Source organism: Anopheles marshallii, chromosome 3 (genome assembly GCF_943734725.1).
Source record: "Anopheles marshallii chromosome 3, idAnoMarsDA_429_01, whole genome shotgun sequence".
In the NCBI taxonomy this organism is placed as follows: Eukaryota; Metazoa; Arthropoda; class Insecta; order Diptera; family Culicidae; genus Anopheles; species Anopheles marshallii.
This window is the reverse complement of record NC_071327.1, coordinates 51418698-51441314: the sequence shown is the minus strand read 5'-3', so window position 1 is coordinate 51441314 and position 22617 is coordinate 51418698. Positions and strand designations below refer to the sequence as shown.

The 22617-nt window shown below is 41.0% G+C and overlaps 3 protein-coding genes across 3 annotated transcripts; 2 read left to right on the top strand and 1 right to left on the bottom strand.

Annotated features, from left to right (window-relative positions):
• The first annotated feature begins 2237 nt into the window (after positions 1-2237).
• LOC128711834 (E3 ubiquitin-protein ligase parkin) lies at positions 2238-3966 on the top strand. Its single transcript, XM_053806719.1, has 5 exons — positions 2238-2495; positions 2576-2968; positions 3033-3181; positions 3248-3584; positions 3652-3966. Exons 1-5 carry the CDS (start codon positions 2238-2240, stop codon positions 3964-3966), a joined length of 1452 nt encoding a protein of 483 aa, XP_053662694.1.
• Positions 3967-4895: 929 nt separating this feature from the next.
• LOC128711188 (venom peptide SjAPI-like) lies at positions 4896-5219 on the bottom strand. The gene is made up of 2 exons (XM_053806052.1): positions 5153-5219; positions 4896-5080 (listed from the first exon to the last, which is right to left on the bottom strand). Exons 1-2 carry the CDS (start codon positions 5217-5219, stop codon positions 4896-4898), a joined length of 252 nt encoding a protein of 83 aa, XP_053662027.1.
• Positions 5220-14527: 9308 nt separating this feature from the next.
• Positions 14528-18268, top strand: LOC128712776 (beta-mannosidase-like). Its single transcript, XM_053807648.1, has 6 exons — positions 14528-14702; positions 14779-14915; positions 15019-15353; positions 15440-15780; positions 15867-16340; positions 17208-18268. The coding sequence occupies exons 1-6, from the start codon at positions 14528-14530 to the stop codon at positions 18266-18268; spliced, it is 2523 nt and encodes an 840-aa protein (XP_053663623.1).
• Positions 18269-22617: the final 4349 nt, after the last annotated feature.

Here is a 22617-nt window from a genome sequence, read left to right as displayed (position 1 = left end):
AATCAATGTCCTTACCACCAACCGTCGACACATGGTCCAAACCGATGCCTTGGGAGTATCTAAGCGTAACCCGATAGTTGTGGTCCGATTCGAATGTCTGTCCCGATGTCCTTTACGGTTACAAATCGAGCACGATCCACCGGTGTAGCCGCGTCAGGATCGTTTGAAATTCGTTGGGAATCGATAGTCGATATTCGGCCAACGCATGGGTACGCTCGCCACATCACATTTCACGGATTAAACGCACACAACCAGCAGCACGGGGATAAAAAAGTGGAAAGCGCAAAGAAAGGCAAACAAAAAAAAAACTGTGTGCACTTTCCCATTTTGGCCAACGAACACACGGGCACACCAGTGTACCAACCATCGGGGACAATCCTTGCGATGTGGTTCGGTTGGTTGTGCTTCGTTGTCCTTATCGTGCGTGAGGGTTTGTGTGCTTTTGGGGAAGTTTTTTTTTTGTAAGGTTTTTGTCGGACATGGATCAAGTTTCCTGTCGCGCGTTTTCCATCGATTGGCGCCCCCCTTTAGAAACGATGCTTGTCGGTTTGTTGAAGCGGAGCTATTTCACTTTGAGACACGGTCTGTGCTTCACTACAAATGATCGTGAAGATTATAGCTGTCCAGTGGATGATGATGGTTGAGGAGGTGTGGGGCGGGAGCGAAGGAGGGGGGGAGGGGAGGTTAGTTGAAGGAATGGAGTTGGCGCCGTGATGAAGTTTGTTCAGCGCTTCAAGGTTTATGGAGTCATCGCTTTAACTACGTTTTCTTCAATGCATTATTTTTGGCAACAAAAAACTGCTCCATTCATGCGATGTTGTTCGAAATTTCATCATAGAGAAATGCGTTACAATTGGTAACCAGATGTTGCTGTGATTTCAATCCCTTTTGCGGACCCATGTGTCGCAAACGTGCTACAGTCACGGCAGTTCTGACGGTGGTTGAACTGCTTGGTGCGATTAATTATTTTCACTGTCGTTAGCAGTGTAACGTTATCGTGTGTACAAAGTTGTATGACTCTAGTTTGGCAAAGTTTGTCATTTTTGGGGTGAAGCAATTATTTGTCTATCTGGAGTTAGTACCAATATTCTTTAAACTTTGAAACTTTTTAGTTTATATGTCTTCTAATATGTGTATTTATTTCCTAGTATTATTCACAAACAAGCTCTTAACAAACACAAACATAAATAAAATATACCATCCCACTCATGACAGTGTTTGACAAATTTGACCGATGCGTGCATACTCTCGTCTGTTTTGTTATCCTATAATCAAGCCCAATATCATCCATTGTTCTCGGCACGATAGCAGGGGGCTCTGGTCAGGTTTCAGCAGTGTAAAAAGATTAAATAAAATTAACGAATATAGCTGGCGTGTCATGCGCGTTCTTTAAGTTTAAACAAACAACTGCAGAAATTAAAATGATTTTTTTCATAATTTTTTTGGGTACAATTGTGGGAATTAATTTCGTAAAAGTTTGCCAAACAAATCGAAATGCATGCGAAATAAACAAAAAAATTGGGTGGGAAACACGTGGTTTGTTAGAAATTATGACTTGTTTGAAATGTTGTTTTTTAAACTTTTTGGTTATTTATCCAGTACAATCTAATTCTTTGGCTTCCTTGTGAATTATTTTTCGTTTATTGGTTGATTGTTTGACATTGCTTTGGACATACATTTTATTGTATGTTTAAGTTTATGATAAAAATGTAAATAAATTATGTTTTTACAGTTCGAATTATTGTTAGCGAACAATTTTAAAGAAACGTTTTTTCTATTTTTTTTTAATTCTTGAACAGGCATGCCAAACACACTACCCATGACCCATGACACAAACCAGGCCAACCAGGAAATAAATTACCTGATATGTGAATGAATTAAAAATTCAACTCATTTCAACAGGAAATCTAGCCGCCAAGAAAACATTTTCCATCCAAACTAGACGACAAGCAGGTCAAATCTGCATTCAAATCGTTGTGCGATCCAAAATAAGTTTGACAGCTCTGTTCTTGAAATTTTAACGTTACGTCCACATCATCCCTACTGTGCTGAAAGGGCTTTTCAACAACAAAAAGGCTTTTCGATCAGCTGTTTTTGACAAACGACCCTCTGGTACATAACAATAACAAAACAAAGCAAATTGCGTGCTGTGAAAATACGAAAGTGTTTAAAAGACTGTTAAAATAGCTTCAATATATTGCTGTTGGTTCAAATGAGCGCCTAAGCTGTGTGTGGTAATGTTCGATTTGTTCGGCTTCATTAGAGAACTGATTAGCAGCATGTTGGCGATATTTTCCTTCGGTAAAAAGAAGCTCTCCAACTCGCTGAGCGTGTACGTAAAAACGAATACCGGCAATACGCTGTCCGTCGACCTGCAACCACACATGGAAATTAAGGATGTGAAGGAAATGGTTGCACCACGCCTCGGACTTGAACCGCAGGAACTTAAGATCATTTTTGCCGGGCGAGAGCTTTCCGATACGACGACGATTAGTGTGAGTACGAGGTGTCATGTTTAGAATCGTAGCCATTCCCATTGTTACATCACGTATTTACTTTACTTTTGATCGCGCAGGAATGTGACCTGGGTCAGCAATCAATCATACACGTCGTGAAAAGTCGTCCCACCTCGGCATGGCAGAAAAAACCCACTAAACCAACGTTAAATGGTACCATTGCAGAGGAACCATCGCCCGATGAACAACAGAACAAACCACTCTCTGAGACAATGTCCGAGCTGACTGTGTTGGATGAAAGGAATGGTCCCGGTGTAGCAGTGCGAACAAAGGCACACTTTTTCGTGTACTGTTCGCAGTGTGAGAAGGTTTGCACTGGGAAGCTACGGGTACGGTGTGGCATTTGCGGCAGTGGAGCATTCACCGTTCACCGGGACCCAACCTGCTGGGACGACGTGTTGAAAAGGAAGCGAATAACTGGCCATTGTGAAAACTATGAAATTGCTTGTGTGGTGAGTGAAAGATTGGAGTTGATAATGATTCGCTTTCAAACTGAGCTGTTTCAATTGATTGTAGGAAAACGATGAAGGTGAGCCGCCCTTCACGGAGTTTTACTTTAAGTGTTCTGAACACTCATCGGGTGGGGAGAAAGATTTTGCAGCTCCGCTGAATCTGATCAAAACGAACCACAAAAGTATCCCTTGCATAGCCTGTACGGATGTGAGGTATGGTGATCGAAATGCCACGATGCCAAGAGTGTAATTTTAATGATTCTTCTCATATTCCGGCAGTGATACGATTCTAGTCTTCCCGTGTGAGGCTGGGCATGTATCCTGTTTGGATTGCTTTCGCCAGTACTGTGTGACCCGTTTGCTTGAGCGACAGTTCGTAGAGCATCCTTCCGGTGGTTACACGTTGCAATGTCCGGCTGGCTGTGAAGCATCCTTCATCGAGGATGTGCACCATTTTAAGCTGCTGAACAAAGAGCAGTACGACCGGTATCAACGATTCGCCACGGAGGAATTTGTGCTGAAGAATGGTGGAGTGCTCTGTCCACAACCGGGTTGTGGTATGGGGTTGTTGGTAGATCCAGAATGTCGCCGTATTCAGTGCCAGAATGGTTGTGGGGTATGTATTACATTTACCGTACCGAATGCTTCAATGGTATGTGTGATTTCTGCTATTTTCCTTTTAGTACGTATTCTGTCGCAGCTGCTTGCAAGGTTACCATATTGGTGAGTGCTTCGAAACGCCGACACCTGCAACTCCCGGCAACGAGCAAGGGTACGCGATCGATCCACAACGTGCATCGGAAGCGCGTTGGGACGAGGCGACGAAGATTGCGATCAAGGTGACAACGAAGCCGTGTCCCCAGTGTCGTACCGCAACGGAACGCGATGGCGGCTGTATGCATATGGTTTGCACACGATCGGGCTGTGGTTTCGAATGGTGCTGGGTATGTCAAACGCCTTGGACGCGCGATTGCATGGCTGCGCATTGGTTTGGATAAGCAATTGAGGATGTATCTTGCAAACGTGGGGATCGAAATAAATGTTTTTTTTTATGACTGTTATGAAAGACTGTGTAACCAAAATGACTTTATTCTACAGGAAGAAACGGAGGGCAATAGATCAAAGGAATACATTGTTCACCTTCCAACTTTCTTATGTAGCCCTTTTCACAGAAACACCCATCGACGCAGTCTCCGGTGATTTCCTTTTTCGGTGCGAAACAATACTTTTCTTTGAAAGGTCCGCATACACTGTAGGACTCGTTTGGAGCACATTCTTCTGAGACTATTGATAGAATCGAATAATAAAGAAAACCTCAGCAAAAATCATCAAAGTAAAAGCTGTACATGTAGTGTATCATGGCGTAAAATCTAATACAGTAACGATCTTACCAGAATACACACTAGGTAGGGTAAGCGTTATGAGAACTGCAATGAAAAATGCTTGCGTGGCCTCCATCGTCAAAATTACAACAGGTTTATTTTAATGATTTCTTTTTAGACAGTGGTGCCTTACAAGAACTTCTGTATCTAAAAAATGCATGACCGTGACCTAATGTGACCAATAACATGTTACGGATTAATTTAGGAGAGGTGAGTTTGGTACAGTTTCGACATCTTACAAGCAAATTGATGAATGTAATCGGAAAGCCCAATAATAACATTCCGTTAGGTTAATAACTCGCATATAATTTATGTAAGTAAAAGATGTACTCGTAACAGTTTACTAGTTCTAAAGTTACATCCTAAATCAATCAAAATTGTTAGAATAAGTAAAGTGAACAGAGAGACTAATCTGTACGATTGTTAAAAATGATTTTGAATGCGATCAGTTCATGTTTATTAATTTTATATTTTTTAATTAGGGTAATATCATTGTTTATTTATTTTATTGTAATACTTAAACAACGCAACAGTTTATATCAAACCTATGTGGGACATCCCTGTCTAGTGACGCACACTCCACCTTCAACGTCTCTTAGGAATCCTGGTTTGCAGAAACAACCCGGATAGCAATCATTGGGGTCAACGGGAATATTACGTATCGCACAGCTTATTTCCTGCTTGGGACCACATTCAAGGAAGTGCTCGTCTTCGTTACAACTTTGTGCGGCTGTTAAGAGAAAGAGGGAAATAAATAAATCCTTCACATTGATTTATTGTACGTTTATGTCAAGAGCCTTACCAGAGTACACGCTGGCCAGGGTAAACGTTAGGATAGCAATAACCAAGAAAACCTGTGTAGACTTCATGTTTGTAACGTCCAGAAGAGACTAAACCAGTTCCTTACATGAAAGTCACTTTATAACGTACACGTAGCGCCATCAAACGAGCGTAAACTAATGGAACCAAATCAATTTGGCTTGGAGAGTTTGTTACACTTTTTGTTTCGTATAGTTAGTTAGTAAGGGCTTGCTTTAGGGAAAGGCATATCTTGGTTAGATATCAGTCGAGTGCGGTGTGGACGAGTTTGATAGAATGTAATTAATGGTAAATATTTCTAATCTTTTATAAAGCCATTCTTCATAAATAGTAAATACCACGAGGATAAATGCGTGACTCATTGGACGAAAAACTAATAAATTACCATTAGTTATATACATAACGATTATTACATTAAAGGTTGTTAACTAAAAAAGGTTCACAGTTGCTGATATAACTCCGCTATGCGGGCCTAATATAAATAATTTTTTTTCCTTATTATTAAGTAAAATGACGAAGTTGCTAACAATGCGTTCGTCTGAGGCTTATTAACATTTTATTACTATTTTTAAAAACCCTGCGCAGGAATTATTTCAAGGATGTGGTAAACATTTGTTTTCAGCGATGCACTTTCCACCTTCAAATTGTCTTATGTAGCCCGGTATGCAGAAACAACCTTTTATGCAATCTTTACTGTCAATTTCAAAATGCGGTCTTAAGCAGTTCAGCTCATGCTTGGGTCCACATTCAAGGTAGTATTCGTTTTCGCCACATTGTTTAGAAGTTGCTGGTAGAAAAAAAGGCAAATAAGTCAATCCTGCGTAATGATTTATCATACTTTCATGTCAAGTGTCTTACCGGAGTACACGCTGGCCAGGGTAAACGTTAGGATGGCAACCACCAAGAAAACCTGTGTAGACTTCATCTCTTTAACACCACAAAAAGACTTGGACGGTGCCGTACAAGCAAGCCATTTTATACTTACTACGTAACGAAACATAATAGGTACGAACTAATGGAACCAACAATGTGCTACAATTCAATTTAGCATGGTGAATTTGCTACACTGTTCGCAGAAAAAAATCTCTAATACCGTACTACGTAAAGTGTAAGGTGTCTCAATAACGTGAAATTTGACGAATTTTATGGAAATTCAATGAGTAATGAAAATAAAAATTAACCAAACAAATGAATCCTTATTTAAAAGTCAAGAAATTACAACATTGAATAAACACGCGCAGAGACTGATCTTTATGTTTCTTTTTTTTTACGATTGACAATACCAATGTTTAGCCAATGTTCGTAATATTTTCATTGATTTGCATAATACAATCATGGTGTAAAATTTATAGGAAACCAACGGTTGGACATTCACTTTGCATGACGCACAGTCCGGTTTCATCATTTCTTAGGTAGCCAGGCACACAGAAGCATGCTTCAACGCAATTCTCAGTGTCAATTTCAAAATGCGGTTGTAAGCAGTTCAGCCCATCCTTGGGTCCACATGTAAGGTAGAATTCGTTTTCGCCACATTCTTGAGCAGCTGTTGGTAGAAAAAAAAAGGCAAATAAGTCAATCCTGCGTAATGATTTATCATACTTTTCTGTTAAGTGTCTTACCGGAGTACTCGCTAGCCAGGGCAATAGTTAGGATGGCAACCACCAAGAAAGCCTGTGTAGACTTCATCTCTTTAACACCACGAAAAGACTTGGACGGTGCCATACAAGCAAGCCATTTTATACTTACTACGTAACGAAATATAATGGATATCAACTAATGGAACCAACACAGCGCTGCAATTCTTTTTAGCATGGTGAATATGCTTAATTCTTTGTTGATACATCTTTGTGAAGTTGTAGCGCATTTTAGTTAATTGATTCTATGGAGCATTCTATCCAGCGGCAGATCTAACAATAGGCAGAGTAGGCACCCGCCTAGCACCTTGGTCTAGACTCTAGGCTCTCCCTACAAGAGAAAAAATCGTGTAACAAATGTTTGTATCAGTAGAGTATCGTACAAATACTGAGATGAGATAGAAAGTGGATAATCAACTCAACGGTTCCACTCACCTTCGTGTTTTTCGGGGGTTCTGAAGTTAGTTATAGTTACCCCAAGAATCGGAGGACAGTAATGTCTTCTGAAACAAGAGCCTTAGCTCTAAGTGGGATTAGAGCATTAACAATGCCATATAATGATTACATTTAGAATAAACTGCATGAATTTGTGGTAGTACAGTAAAAAACATAAAATTTATTTTCAACGAGCAATTGGACATTCCCTTTGTGTGATGCAATATTCACTACTAAATGTCTTATACAATCTCTATGTCTTTACGCCGTAGCAGTTCAGCTCAAAGATGGGTCCACCATCACTGTAGTACTCGTTTTGGTCACATTCTTGTGAGCCTGTTGGCAGGAAATGGTAAATGAATAGTTTGTAATTCGTATAAATTTAGCATAATTTAATGTGTAGTCGTCCTCGTTATAAATTATTAACATCAGGAAAAGATTTCGACTGCGAAGCAAAAGCAAGCCATTGCGTATAGAGCAGTTTAATGAAGTGTGAACGAATGGAGTAAATTCAATTCAGTTTAGTAAAGCACATTTGCTACGTTGTACGCAAGGTCTGTTCCGTAGTCCCTCGCGTTGTCCATAGCTAATTATACATACATAAAGAATACAGTTCTGTTTTTGTTGAGTCATGGAAAATCAATGTCAACATTTTCGGATAAAACATTTACTTCATGAGGAATTGTATGGTACAAAGAATACGCATTGGCAATTCACATATGGTAACTGTTGTGTTCTGCATCAAAAGTTGCGTCCAGTAACCACTCTTTCAACAAAGAGGCAACCACGAACAGTTTAAGTTAACATAAAACTATATTATTTCAGTTAAAATTTTAGTATCTCCATGCGCTAAGGTTACCGTTAGTTTGGAAGTTTTGTAGCGGCATTATGAAAACCTCTATTCGCTGGGGTTTCAGTTACATAAGTAACTTTCTTTTCCCTGACATTCACAGAGCACGATCCCTTATTAGCTGCGAGCGCCACCTAGCGTAAAACTAACGAATCACTGCTGGTGGGTTCAATCGGACCGTTGCTCGCAACAGTGAAAACACCAATGTTTTCGGATGCACATATTTTTATTAGACTATTTGAAACAACTTTACTCGTTTGTCCTCATTTTTACCGACAAGACTTACAGGACCGGATGTTTGAATACGTGTTTCCAAATTAAATAATGGAATTCCACGGCTTGATATTAAAGACCTCTGAGTCCTCTCAATAAGCTGAGATGTGTTTTTTCAGAATTTCATTAGTACTAAAGATAGTTATTGCAGTAGGCAACGGAGAGGTTAGAACCCTAAGGAACGTATTTCAAAACATTAGGAACTATTATAGTACTTTAGTTGTGAAAGCTGCCACTGCTCATAGCCATGTCGAGTGGTAAGTTGAAGGAACGATCGCGGTATTGTCGTTGATCAGTTCAGAGTTTTGTAGCAGCACGCACTGCTGCTCATCACCGTTGATCAGATCAGAGTTTGGAAGCTGAACAGCAATGCGTTCTGTTACAAAACTCTGAACTGATCAACGACGATAATGCCATCTCTCCTTCAATTTACGACTTTCGGATTTAGCGGTACTACAGCACAGAAACACCTAAAATATGCTTTCATTTCGTTGCATTTCAAGTCAACACTACAACTTCATCTTAATAGTGCAAACGACGGCGCTCGACCATGAGCCGTCTATAGTGCTTCCGCAGTAGGGCAAGTCTGCGAAGGTAGTTAGTAAGTAAATAGTATTTTCCTGTTGGACATTGCTCATGCGGTATACATATTCCACCTGTCACTATACGGACAAAACCGGTATCACAATGGCATCCTTCATGGCACACGTAGTGGTCCCCAGGATCATCCGATGCGCATGTTGCCTGATTGTGATTGTTGCAGGTTTGAAAATGTTCATTCGTTGGACATTTAGGAACTAGCAAAGAGAGTCATTCAGTGTATGATTTGTTTCAAAGGAGCGGCATTTGATGATCGATTTCGAAGCTGAAGCATATCCATAGAAGACTTACCTTTGGTATAAACCATGCCTGTAAGCGCCGCCAGTGTCAGAATTGCGAAAACTAGTGAAGAATTCATTGTGGAACGTTTGTTTGCAGTAACATTCCGTGAGAACAAAACCCGTTGAGACGTAGTCGGGAAAACATTTATAATAAAGGGCTAATTCAGAAGTGACGAACGACATTCGATGTACCATTTTGACTATTTTTGCATGCTCCAATCAAACAAACAAATGTTTTGTTAGCGGAGAAAACAATGTTCAACGAAAGAGGCAGTTAAGGTTCGTATGTTTTCGTATTGGTTGGTTTTTGTTAAGGTTCGTTTGATTGTTACACACAACAATTCCACCTACGAGAACCCCTATCTTAGTTGTATTTTTTCATATTTTACATACTCTTAATTGATTTCTGTCCAATTTCGTCACAAGCGTAGGATTTACGCACTCAAACGTTCATACGCAACATGTGCTTTTTGCTCTCGCTGTCACAGCAAATATATTTTATTTTGCAACTAATCTTTAATGCGACATTGTTCGCGCAGTACACAAATTCCACCTTTCACGTTACGGACGAAGCCCGCGTCACAGTAGCATCCAAAATGGCACGCCATGTCAATCCCAACAGCATTCGATTCGCACGTTTCCTGGCCGTAGCGTCCGCAGTAATCAAAATATTCGTTTGGGGGACATTCAGGATCTAGCAATGAAATTCGACCAGTATATGTGCAAGGTTTGTCTCAAAGGAGCAGCATTTTATGATTGTTTTGTTATCTAAAGTGTTTTGCAAATATACACTTACGTGGGCTGGAAGCCATGACTGCAAGCGCCATCAGCGCCAATAACAAAACAGCTAACGGTTGCTTCATTGTGGAGTGTCTGTTCGCAATAACTCTCGTTAACATTAAAAGGTTGCATGGGACATTGTGCCCTTGTCAATCCATTGTCCATTGAAACCATTTAATGAGGCATTTGAAAATAATAATTTTAGCTCTTAAGCGCTATTCACATTAACGTTGAAACATGTGCGACCAAGCGTTCCGCTATCAAATGTCACGATCTGATCATAAATTACCTGTAAAATGGAAGCGCGAACGTTCTCATCGAACCGCGATACACTGCTAACACTCGAGTAGTTCCTAACTTTAAAATTGAATAATTTGTTTATGTGTTGTCCAGTTGCGATTGCGATTCTAAAATCAAAATTAGACCTATAATTAAAATGTCAAAATCTGTCCATTTTATTTCAAACTCTCAGTCATTTGAATGCTATTACGATATAATTAAAACTTTATATGTTCATTAAACGCTAAATTTGTTAGGTTACTGATTTTTTTATTTATTATTTTAAACAGAGGCGGGTCGGAGAGCGGACTAAGCAACCGCGATTGCCCCAAGCTCCATGGAAACCGTTCGAACCAAGTCATCAAGAGGGGCGCCGAAGACTGATATTAACATTCTTCTCTAGTGCTTACTGTGTATCTTGTTGTATTGCAATACAACACTATTCATCATGTTTTTATTGTCGTACATAATTTACGCGGTATGCACATTCCACCTTCCGTAATACGGATCAAACCTGGCTTGCAGAAACACGCATCATGGCATATAGTGGGATTTATTTTATTTGGTTCTTTGCACGTTGGCTGGTATAGGTTCCCACAAGTGTCAAACTGCTCACCAGGCGGACATTGCTCAGCGTCTAGCGTAGAGAACGTTCATGATTTGTTTCAAAGGAAAACCAGCAAATAATATAGTTGAAAAGTAATAGTATAAAAGCCTACTCAAGTGAAAACATTGACTTACGTGGGTTATAAGCCAAGACAGTTAGCGCCATCAGTGTCAAGAACAGAAAACCTACTGAATACTTCATTGCGGAGCGTTCGTTTGCAAGAATACACTTAGGGGGAGAAATACTTCTTGGGCTAGACGGGTGTAAACGATTTTATAGAAAATGGCTGATTTATAAGCGACGAACGAACATTCGATTTACTAATTTTTCTTTGCGTAAAGCTCGATAAGTAGCATGGTTTTACACTAAGGTACAAACTAGGCTGTTATTATTGCATTTGTTAAGGTTCGTTTGAAAAGGTTGATGATTGTTATTAGGGATGGGAATAGTGAGTAAGAGTAAGTGAGTTAGTTGAAACGTTAAACGATCATTAACTAGTCACCACGGTGATGCTTTATCGCTTTGCTAAACTGACAACCAATCCAAAGCAAGAAACCATGACCGTTATCGGGGCCGAGTACTTGCCTCATCGCTATCGAGTGGAGTTTCGGGTGAGATGTCGACGGGTGGTAATGAGCCGGGACCAAGATCCCCCTCGTAGCCCTCGTAGAAATTTTGCATCAATTGACCAAGGTTTATTCTGATAACTTATGCTTATGTACGTAAATAATGCTTACAACAAATTTTGCCCTTTTTTAAGATTATCATTGTTTACACTTTGTTTTATTGATTTAGTTGCGTTCGCATTATTTTCGTTCGGCTCACCGTCATCATTAATAGGCTTGAGTCACAGTTATGTGGTCTGGTCACCGACAATGACGATTCTCCCCACGGTGGCCATTTGCAAAACGAGGGAGTGTGCAAATAGAAATAAAAGATAACAATTCATTTTACTCACTCAATGACTGTTTACTAGTCGCAGCGGTGAGCTGTTTGCACAGTGAGAAAGTGTGCGAGTTGAAGCGAAAGCGAGCGATTAAGTTAAGCCTGCGGTCTCCAAACTTTTCAGCCCGCGGGCCGCATTGGTTGAAACTACAATAGCGTGGGGGCCACTAACACATTACCTTTCGGGTTATATTCCGCAGATGTTGTGCATCGAGATGGTTATTTTCACAACTTTAACTATTTAATGTAACTAACAATGGGGTAGATCATCCCAAAAGTTAGAAAGCATAAGCTTTAAGCCTGTACCTGTCAAATAATCCAGGTATCGGGCTGTATCATTCTGTACAGATTCGTAAAGGACATAGCATTTTGACATAAAGAATGACACAAGGGATCATTTTTGTGAAACTAAAATTTGTGAAAAATCGATTTAAGTTTAGTAATTTGATTTTAATTTCAATGTATTCGAAATAATATACAAGTCTGATTATCAAAATAATCTTTTTTTAATTGTTTTCGTTAAAAAAATTGTTTACCTTTTTTGCACACGGGAAACATGGCCTAACCTGGCTCTGACCAGCTAGCTAAATTCTTTGTTTTGACATTTGTCGAGTTTGGGTTTTGGGTACTTGGGTACTTTCATTGAGAAACCCATCTAATCCTTCTTTCCTAGGCTTAACTTGGCTTGCCATTTGTATGGCGAGCTGTAAGCGGATAAGCCTGGAAACGTCAAAACACATACAAAAAAACTGGCTTAGACCGTGATCTACCCCAATAACGGTAATTAATATTTGAATATAATATTTAATAAATATTACTACTTTTTTTCATTAGACAATTTCTTAAAATGGTAACAACAGCGATAGCATCCAGCGCGGGCCGCACTGGAGGTTATCGAGGGCCGCATGCGGCCCGCAGTAGTTTGGAGACCCCTGAGTCAAGCGAACAAAACTGAGCGAATCGAAAAACATTCGAGTTCAAGTGGAATACAGTTTCAAACCTCATGAATCATAAACGCAAAACTCAAAATATCTGTTTTGATTAAGCCACCCAACCATCCATTAGGCCAGAAACTATTTGTTGGATGCTATTGCGTGTAATCTTTAAAGTGTTTGCCGTTCGGCAAATAATAAACACCTTTTGATGCCGTTATGCGGCAAATATATGCGGTTTAAATATTTGGGGTTGCGACGTTATGTTATGTCGTCCGGTACAAATAAAATCGAACGATAAATTGAAATCAGCAAACTACCAACATTTTGGGTTTTGCTTATTGGATTCTGCGAATAGCGTTACAGTTTTTTTTAATAAGGACGGCCAGGCCGTGTTGCTTACAACTAACGGGGTGGCTTAATCTAAGACACAATTCACAATCGTTTGAAGACATTTCCTTCTCCAAACAGTGAAAGGTCACCTTATCCCGGGTGTACTCGGCCGACGCATTATAGTTTTACCTGTTCATGAAATATGTAACGCTATTTTGCATATTATCATATTATCTCCTCTAAACCGTTATGATAATTTTTCAGTTGTGTCCAAGAATTTGATAATGTAGTGAGTCATGAAATGGAGGGACCAGTTACTTAAACGTTTGTGTAAGGCTTATGTTATGCCAATTTTTGTATAACTCTCAGATGAGCCGTTGAGTGCTCCAACTCGCTGGTTGGATCATTGTAACGACTCATGAACGGTGAGTCAACTCAACGTTCGGTTTAGCATACAACTAGTCTCGTAGTGTACTGGATGTGAGTACTGTTTAAAGATCAAAGGAAATCTATGCTTTCGGTGACTGATAATTGGCAGTCTACTTCAGGATTACTAAAACCTCTGAAATGTTTTAGATTGCGGCTTAAACGTGAGGTCAATTCTTGGAAGAGTACTACAAAATACTGCCGGTTAAGCGCTCATGTAACAAACATGTGTAGATTATTGAAGTTTGACCGAAAAACTAAATCATTTAAAGGAGCTTAGATGCGCTTGTGTAACATTTGTAAAGACTGAGACTGTTTGAGTATATCTCAGTAACAGTACATTAGTTTACAGAGAGATTAATGTTGTGGTATGAAAGGGAAGAGGAAGATAAAGTTAAAGACTCTGCCATGAAGTATCTTATTTTGCATTACGCTAGCCCTCGATTAGCTGTTACGGGGGAAACGTGTAACAGACAATGGACCGGGCGGTAAATGTGCAACGTATGCGTGACTCATCTACCTACCGTAAGTATGGATCGTTCTGACTGTCGCCAGTCGACGGCTGATCGTGCTCGTTAGTGGTTCAGTTTTGCGAACTCGGTGCGTACTTCGCGTATCGGAATTGTCGAACATCATCTCTGGTTATATGAATACACCGGGAATCTGCCATCACCTAATGTGGTTCGTGAATGTGCATGAATAATGTGAATTTTAGGTTAAGAACGGCAAACATGTTAATTGCCCTCAACCGAGACAGTATGGTGTGAACAACGAAAGCGAGAGAGAAAGAGTGTGTGTAAGAGAGAGAGAGAGAGTGACGAAAAAAAAGCAGATAATCGTGTACGAAGTATGATAAAATGCATTTTTGTTGCTCGTTGTCCTGCTTTAACCACGCACAAAAACCAGTAATCCCGTGAACGCAAGCTGTAGCGGCAGGAAAAAGACGAACAGACTTACCAACACTCAACGGTTCCAAAATCACCATGCTCAAGTACTTCCGGTTTGTCATCCTACTGCTGGTGATGATCATGCTCAATCGACACGTCACGTGCAACCGTTCCGCCGAGCCTGTGGCGCAGGGGCAAAGCATGGAGTACAACGATGTCAGCACAAACTGGCTTGACGAGAAGGATCGGATCTACCGGACAATCCTACCGTGTGAGTGTTTCAACGCTAGATCACCGAAACCGTTCATTCGTTTAACCGTCCACCGTGGCATTTTCGTACTCTGCAGGTCCCGCAGAAGATTATCGGTACGTTTTGCTACCGTTACAAGGCGTGGACACATTCGCTAGTGTGTACCTTGGTGATAGACTCGTCGGCAGTACCAAGAACATGTTCGTCCGGTACCGGTACAACGTGAAGAAACTAGTAGGTTCCACCAATAAAGCTAAACTCAGCAGGGATGTTAATTATTCTCCCTTTTCTTAATACCCGATGAACATGCTCTCTTACTCGTTGACGACTTGCGAAGTGTGACGAAAAAACGAAGGAATTACGGATTCAGTTTCGGTCGACGGTAGTTGAAGCGCGTGAACCTGCCAAGCGTCATGCAATGCCGATACTACCGACCTGTCCACCGAGCATGTACTTTGGCCACCCCAGTTACACTTGTGATTGCGGTCCTGCGACACCATCGATGGGTATTAGGAAGCCCGTCCGGTTGGAATACTACAACTCGGCACTGATCCGCGACTTAACGGTGAACATCTGCGAACATCATAAAAAATGGACGGTGGAAGTAGGTGTACACATCGAGACGGGACTTTTCAGCAAACATCTCAACGGTCTGCTAAGGTTCAAGATCATGTACCGGTATCGTTGCAAGAGTGGACTTATGGACGCACAGCACCGTCCCATACTTATACACACCCTCTCACTCTCTCTTACTCTAGTGGTGTACCGTTGGTAAATAAAAGTGAAGAAACGTTAGAGGTTAAAGAGCAAACCGACGCAAATGGAGAGTTGCTGGTGTTGCATCAGTTAACCGTGCGCCAGGATTCGGTGGAACGTTGGTGGCCGAACGGGTTCGGCAAACAGATGCTGTACAACCTGTACGTGCGCTGGGAGGGCACAGAGATCTCGGAAAAGTTGATCCGTATCGGGTTCCGGACGGTGGAACTAGTGCAGGATAAAAAATCCGATGGATTGCTGTCCCACTTCAAGGTTAACAATGTGGCGATCTTTGCCAAGGGTTCGAACTGGATTCCGAAGCGTTCGTACGACGCCAACTATGGTGAGTTACGCAAGAAAACTACGCGTGAATGTAGAAGCAAAATGAAATGGCGTCGTGATTCAACATTTGTTTGGTTTGGTGTATAGTGAAGTTCCTGATGTATGCCGCTCGGGACGCACACATGAATATGCTGCGCGTATGGAGTGGTGAGCTGTACGAGAGTGACCACTTCTACCAGATGGCGGACGAACTTGGCATACTCATCTGGCACGATCTCATGTTCGCCTGCTCGATGTACCAGACCGATGCCGACTTTCTGCGCACGGTTAAGGACGAGGTGCGGCAGAACGTGCGCCGCGTCCAGCACCATCCGAGTGTTGCCGTGTGGGCAACAAACAGCAAGAACGAGGTCGCGCTGCGTCAAGACTGGTACAAAACGAAAACCAACTACACCGCCTACTTACACCAGTACGACGAGCTGTACAAGCATACGGTTTTGCCAACGTTAAAGCAGAACGATCCATGGCGCACGGTGCTTCATTTTTCGTTTTTCAACGGTAAACAGTCGATGAAGGAGCCGTACAACGCCAAAAACCCACAGGACCCACTATATGGCGATGGTGAGTGATGTCTCTTCACCCAATTTCAAAACATTCCGACCGAGAATTAGCCGAAAAGGTGTCAGCCTCAGTGTGAAGCGTATTTCTCGTCCAAATGCCACAAATGAATGTTGTAGATGCTAAAAGGAGTCTTCTTCCATTGGACTCTTCTCGTACTCTTGGACGTCTTTGTAGCTTTGACTTCATTTATGTATATAACTGGAGAGTCAATAATGAATATTGACAAAAAATGTCGTCCAAAGCTGTGTGTTTGAACTGATACTTGTTAAAAGACTAAGAACCCTTCTATCTGAGGGTTTCAAAGTGTCCTCGCTAGCAAAATGATTGATTTTCAGCTTATTTGGAACAAATTCTGATTTAAATTTCAACCTCAATATCAATTAGCAGAAACTTTATGTTGACACATGTTAACATGTTTATGTAAACACGCCGCCTATGGCGGAGTAGGCTGCCGCCAAAGGCCTCGCCCTACGGAAGACCCCAGGAAAAGTTGTATATTAGGAATAATTGCATGAATTTTGCCAGATAAGGGTCCGAATAGTGACGATTTAACCCTCTCCATTTGTTTGAGGGGGCCTCGATCGTACTACAAGGGGACCTCGAGAGAAATTGGAACTCGAATACTCCCCCAGCCCCACGAACATCTGTTTTAAAATTTTGCATAGGAGTCCCCCTCCGCTCAACCAGCTCAAGACAATTCAGGGACCCCATCCAACGGCGTCTCATTAGACCTCGAAGGGACCCCCTCCGTGTTGTTTCCCCGTCAACAAGTTTTGATATTGCCCCCCTTAACCGTTTTAGAATACGTGACCCCAACTATCATTCCGCCTAAGTCCTCCAAGGGGACTGTTTCGCCACTGCTTGCATCACATTACTACAACTACTTCCTGGATGGCTGGAATGCGACACAATTTCGGAACGGACGGTTCGTATCGGAATACAGCTTTCAATCGTTTTCTGCCTTCACCAGCTGGCCGGAGGCGCGTAGTTACGACCATGAAGAGCTGTCACAGCTGATCAACCATGGCCAGTACAGCCCGAACGGTAACCTGCCAATTACGCCCACTGTAGAGTATCTGATCTATCTCAGCCAGCTTTCCCAGGCGATGATCGTGAAGAATGAAACGGAGGTGTACCGGCTCGAGCACGGTACGATGGGTGCGCTCCACTGGCAGCTGAACGACGTCAGGATTGCTCCGTCTTGGTCGTCGATCGAGTACGGAGGCACGTTTAAGCTGCTACACGTTTGGCTTCGGGACATCTACGCACCAGAGCATCTGATCGCGTTCGTGAACGAGCATCGCATGCTGGAGGTGGTCGCCGTCCGGGATACACTGGCGCCCGCCCACGAACTGTGGGATGTGGAGATGCGCATCCATCGGTACGGCAGCTTCCGGCCAGTCGATCGCTATTTCGAGACCGTCCGAGTGGCAGCAAACTCAGTCGCGCTCGTTACCCGGTGGGACGTATACCGCCATCTGTATAAACGCGGTCTACGTCCCGCCGATCATCTCGTGCTGCTGTACGCGTACCGTAACGAAACGAGCCAGTCGGGTCACCGGCAGCAGGTGGTATCGAAACGGATCGCAGAAAACTTTGTCCTGCTCGGCAAGCTGAAGAACATTCGTAAGGATCAGCGGGTACGACCGACGATCGCGGTGACGGTCGTTTCGTCAGTGTGCAACGAAGGAAACGATCGGACTAGCGTTAGTCTGGAGGTGTCGGTTAGTGTACCGGCACTGTTCGTCTACCTGCATCTAACGCCGGAACACAGGACTCTCAAGCAGTGTCAATTTTCGCACAACGGTTTCCTACAGTTTCAACCAATACGTACGGTGCAGTTGACGTGTGTCGATCCGGGCTGTCGCAATAAGATCCAGTCACGGGACATAGCAGTCCGAACGGTTAATGAACTGTTGGTGCGCTGAAATGCATACCGTCATGTTTGCGATTCATATACACTGGAAACGTTTATAAAAAAACGAAACAAATTATTGTTGTTATATTTTTATGTACTAGCTACAGCTATGCATTGCTATACTTTATACATGCAAATCTTGACCATCTTGTACTAGCTACAGCTTAACCAACAAAATTTATAGTTAATTATGCGTGTTCGTGTGCGCTTATTTAAGACTTCTTTTGCATTGCTATACTTTATACATGCATATCTTGACCACCTTCCCGATTGCATTTTTATTGATAGTACTATATACGTTATGGCACACATAATGCTGTCACGTGGTACAACAACGTGACAGCAGTATGAAAACGTTAGGCAAAACATAATGATGTCACGTGATACGACAAGGTGAGTTATAACAATTCATTATACACAACAATGTCAAAAATAAAACCATTTCTGTTGAAGAAAAAGTGTTACAACTTTGTCACAATTTGTTTCATGAATGTTGGATCTTTTCGTAAACATTTTTGATATTTTAACAGTTTATAGCACATTGATTAATTGTTTTCAATTGAGGAAATGGTGATTAGTTTGTTGAAACCAGCCGACCAGCATGAAGTGTTGTTTTAAAACAATGCTTGTAGCATATCTCTATGCCTTGCAAAGTAGCCAAGTAGCAAAGTAGAACGAGTCGTGGTTTGCAGTAGCATCCTTTATGGCATAGTATGTTACCGCTAACATTAACCAATTTACATGTTTCCTGAGTGGATAATCCGCCGGTTTCAAATTGCTCACCAGGAGGATATTCTTGGGCATTTAGGAAGCGAATCGAGTTTATGACTTGTTTACAAAGAAGCATTTTATTATTGCTTTGTGAGTGACAAGCCGCTGATAAGCTCATCTGAGTGATTAGCCAGGGCTGTAAGTGCCATCATTGCAAAGAATAAGAAAACTAGTAAAGACTTCATTGTGGATCGTTAGTCATTACTCTGGATAACACCGAAAAGTTTCTTTCAGAGCTTATAAGGCTCGCGAACGATTTTATAGCAGACGGATGATCGTGAAGAGGCGAACTGCATTAGATATACCATTCTTAATCCATTATCCATGTCATGCGTTTAACTAGCGATGCAAAAATATGTTCTTGCTCTTATCGTATTGCGAAACATGAAGCAAACTTCTACTCAACAAAGCTCGTAAGGAACACACACCCCACCGGCCATTTGTCGTATTAATCCGGCCTTACAGTAACATCCTGGATGGCACATTTGACTGGTCAGTATCGGTTTAGATTAGCCAGGGAGGCACACTGGTTCACTGGAGTCTCTGCAGCTGTCATAATACTCACCAACAGGACAATCTTCTGCTTCTAGAACCAAGTGAAACAAATAAATGAAGATGTGTTGTTAACATTTAATTTACAAAAGTATATCGAAAGATAGACCTACTCGTAATGTAAAGCATAACTGTGAAAGTCCTATGTGTTAAAATCGAAAGAACTAACGATGACTTCATTGTAAAACGTTTATCCGCAATACCTTTCCTCGGAAATGATTACGTTGTGAGGTACTAGAACATGTTTCATTATATGGTGAACGCTTGACGAAGATATGACGAATGACTGATTCGATGTACTGTTTTTTTAATATAGTGCTAAAATTCGATTTCAAAATAAGCAACAATTTTATCTAACCAATATGATGGTTTGTATATTTAAATATTAGTGCGCAGCATTAGCCCATTAGCTAGGGTTTTGGAAATGCTGAAAACAACTATTAACAACCTCGGTTTTTATACTTTACCACATGCAACCAATTATACACAGCTGATAATATAATCCGTTTAAGTCAGGTGCTAATAATGGCCGGAATCATACGTACAGCCAGTTTTTTTGCATGAGTTTCAACGTTTCCAGGCTTATCAACTTACAGTTCCCCATAGAATGGACAAGCCAAATTCAGCCTAGGAAAAAATGCTCGAAACAAACATAACAAACCATTTTGTTGGCTGGTCTGAACCAGATTAGGCCATGTTTCCCTTATGCCGAAAATTGTTAACAAATATTTTTAACGAAAACAAAGGATTATTTTAATAATCAGACTTATTATTATTTTTTTTTATTCAATAAGAACGGCCAGGCCGTATTGCTTTAATCAGACTTATATGTTGTTTTAAATGAATTAAATTAAAATCAAATTTTGATACTTTCAACGATTTTTCTCAAATTGTAATTCCGCAAAAATGACCCGTTGTTATTCTTTATGTCAAAATGCTATTTCCTTCACGAATATGTACATAATGATACAGCCCGATACCTGGATTATTTGGCAGATACAGGCTTAAAGCTTAAGCTTTCTAACTTATGATGTATGTTCTGTCCCAATATTGGCGCGCAGTTGAAATATTCGGATTAGGTGTTGGGAAAGCGTGGTTCGTCCGAATGATATTTGATTCGGTTGATGTAAACCAATCCTCACGAAGTAACTATAATTCTAGTCATTGACATAACATTGACTGCCAATTCAAGATCATTGATCTATTTTATTAATGAACTTTGACGCGTCGTGGATTTGAATGCATGCAGAGCTGGAATCATCCTTATTATCAATTTGTGAGATTTGTTTCATGTCTGCTCCCATCTAAACCTTTTTAACATCGTAGTCATTTCCCATACCTATATCTATTAGCAAACTTTGTTAATGATTTATTTTATATGCTTCAAAGAACAAGGCTGTCAATCAGGAACAAAGCGGTTTTGCATCTGTAGAAAGTAGTACAGGCAAAGTAATTAGTTGAATTAGTTTAGTAATTAATTGAATGATCAGTATCTCGTTGACGAATTTCATTCAACAAACGTGAGCATTCGCATCAATCTGTTCAATGAGATCTGTAGTTTACAACGATGAGCTTCCAGCGCATTTGTTTGGCTGATTAACACCAATTTCATTTAACAGCAAAAGCCAATGTACAAATTTGCCATTCTTAGTCAAGTGTCATAATATTTATTTTCTCAGGTGATCGAGAATGGAGTCGCCCGGTGGTTTAGTGATATAGTTTATAAGTGTTGGGTAGTTTGTAAGATATACAATTTTTAATAAACTTTTTCTTCTTTATCGACACAACAACCTCTAGAGGTCAAGGCCTACCATTTCTGGCTTTCTTTGACTTTATTTACACGTAGCCTACGAAGGTTTGGCGAGGATTTTGGACCAGTCGTGTGTGAGGACCGGCGCCAATATCAATACATTACCGCTAGTGTCTCCCAACTTCGGTTCCTTCATCTATGTTGAATGGATCGTGAAACAGTACGGTTGAAATTACAGCGTTATAAAGTTTTCTCCGGATTGTAAGTACCAAACGAAAGCGAATATTTCAAGAATGTCCAGTATTTGAAGGCAAATAAGGTGTCCTATCGTCTCGCGAATGGGGGCAGCTGGTAGTCTCCGATGAAGGCTCCGTTCTCTACATAACAGAACCGGTTCCAAATCCAATCCATATTTTTCCACATATATGGAAGTCTGGCTACCTATCTAAATTGTTAAATAAAAGAATATCAAGCAATACAAATCAATAAAATGTCCTAGCTCCCTAGTCCCGCCAATGGAAGCAACCGGCAGTTTAACGGGTGCAGCAGGATTGCAGAACATACATTGTATTATATTTAAACCCGATCGTTTTTTTTCTTGTGATCTCCTGCTTTGAGTAAACCTAGTCAAGAATTAGACGCCAACTTATCTGTTGACCGTTGTCATCCTATTTATCCTTTTTTGGAAAAAAATGCCGATTTCATTCCCTGGCTGAATATGTGTCGATAAATAAAAAGAATCACCTCGGTCGAGTACACCAGGGACGAAGTGACCTTTCACTGTTTGGTGAAGGAAGTGTCTGCAACGAATGTGAATTGTATTTTAGCTTAAGTTTCTTTTAGTTATAATGGCCTGGTCGTTCCTCTTGAATAAAAAAGAATCACCTGAATCAACGACCGTATTATAATCTTAGGTACTCCTCAGTTTGCAATGTTCATCAACGATCCTGCCGAGCGGGTTCCAAATCGGTTTAAAGAGCGGTCACCTATTGGCCATTACAACTCTTTGGAGTTGATTGTCCACTCTGTAATTCCTTAACAATGTTCCTTTCTCGCGGGGTTTAGGAGCTTAGTTTGATCAACCTAAGTTTTAATTATTTTGTTTGTTTTCTTAGTTAAAAGTACAGATACACAATCAGACATTTGTGCATAACAATAATTAGAGCAATGTTTTTGATTTTTGATACGCTCGGTATAGTGAGGTTCCGTTATTATTTTTATGTATAAAAAAGTGGGGTTCTTTGATCAGTGTAATTAATGCTCAAATTTCTTTTTATTAGATTCGT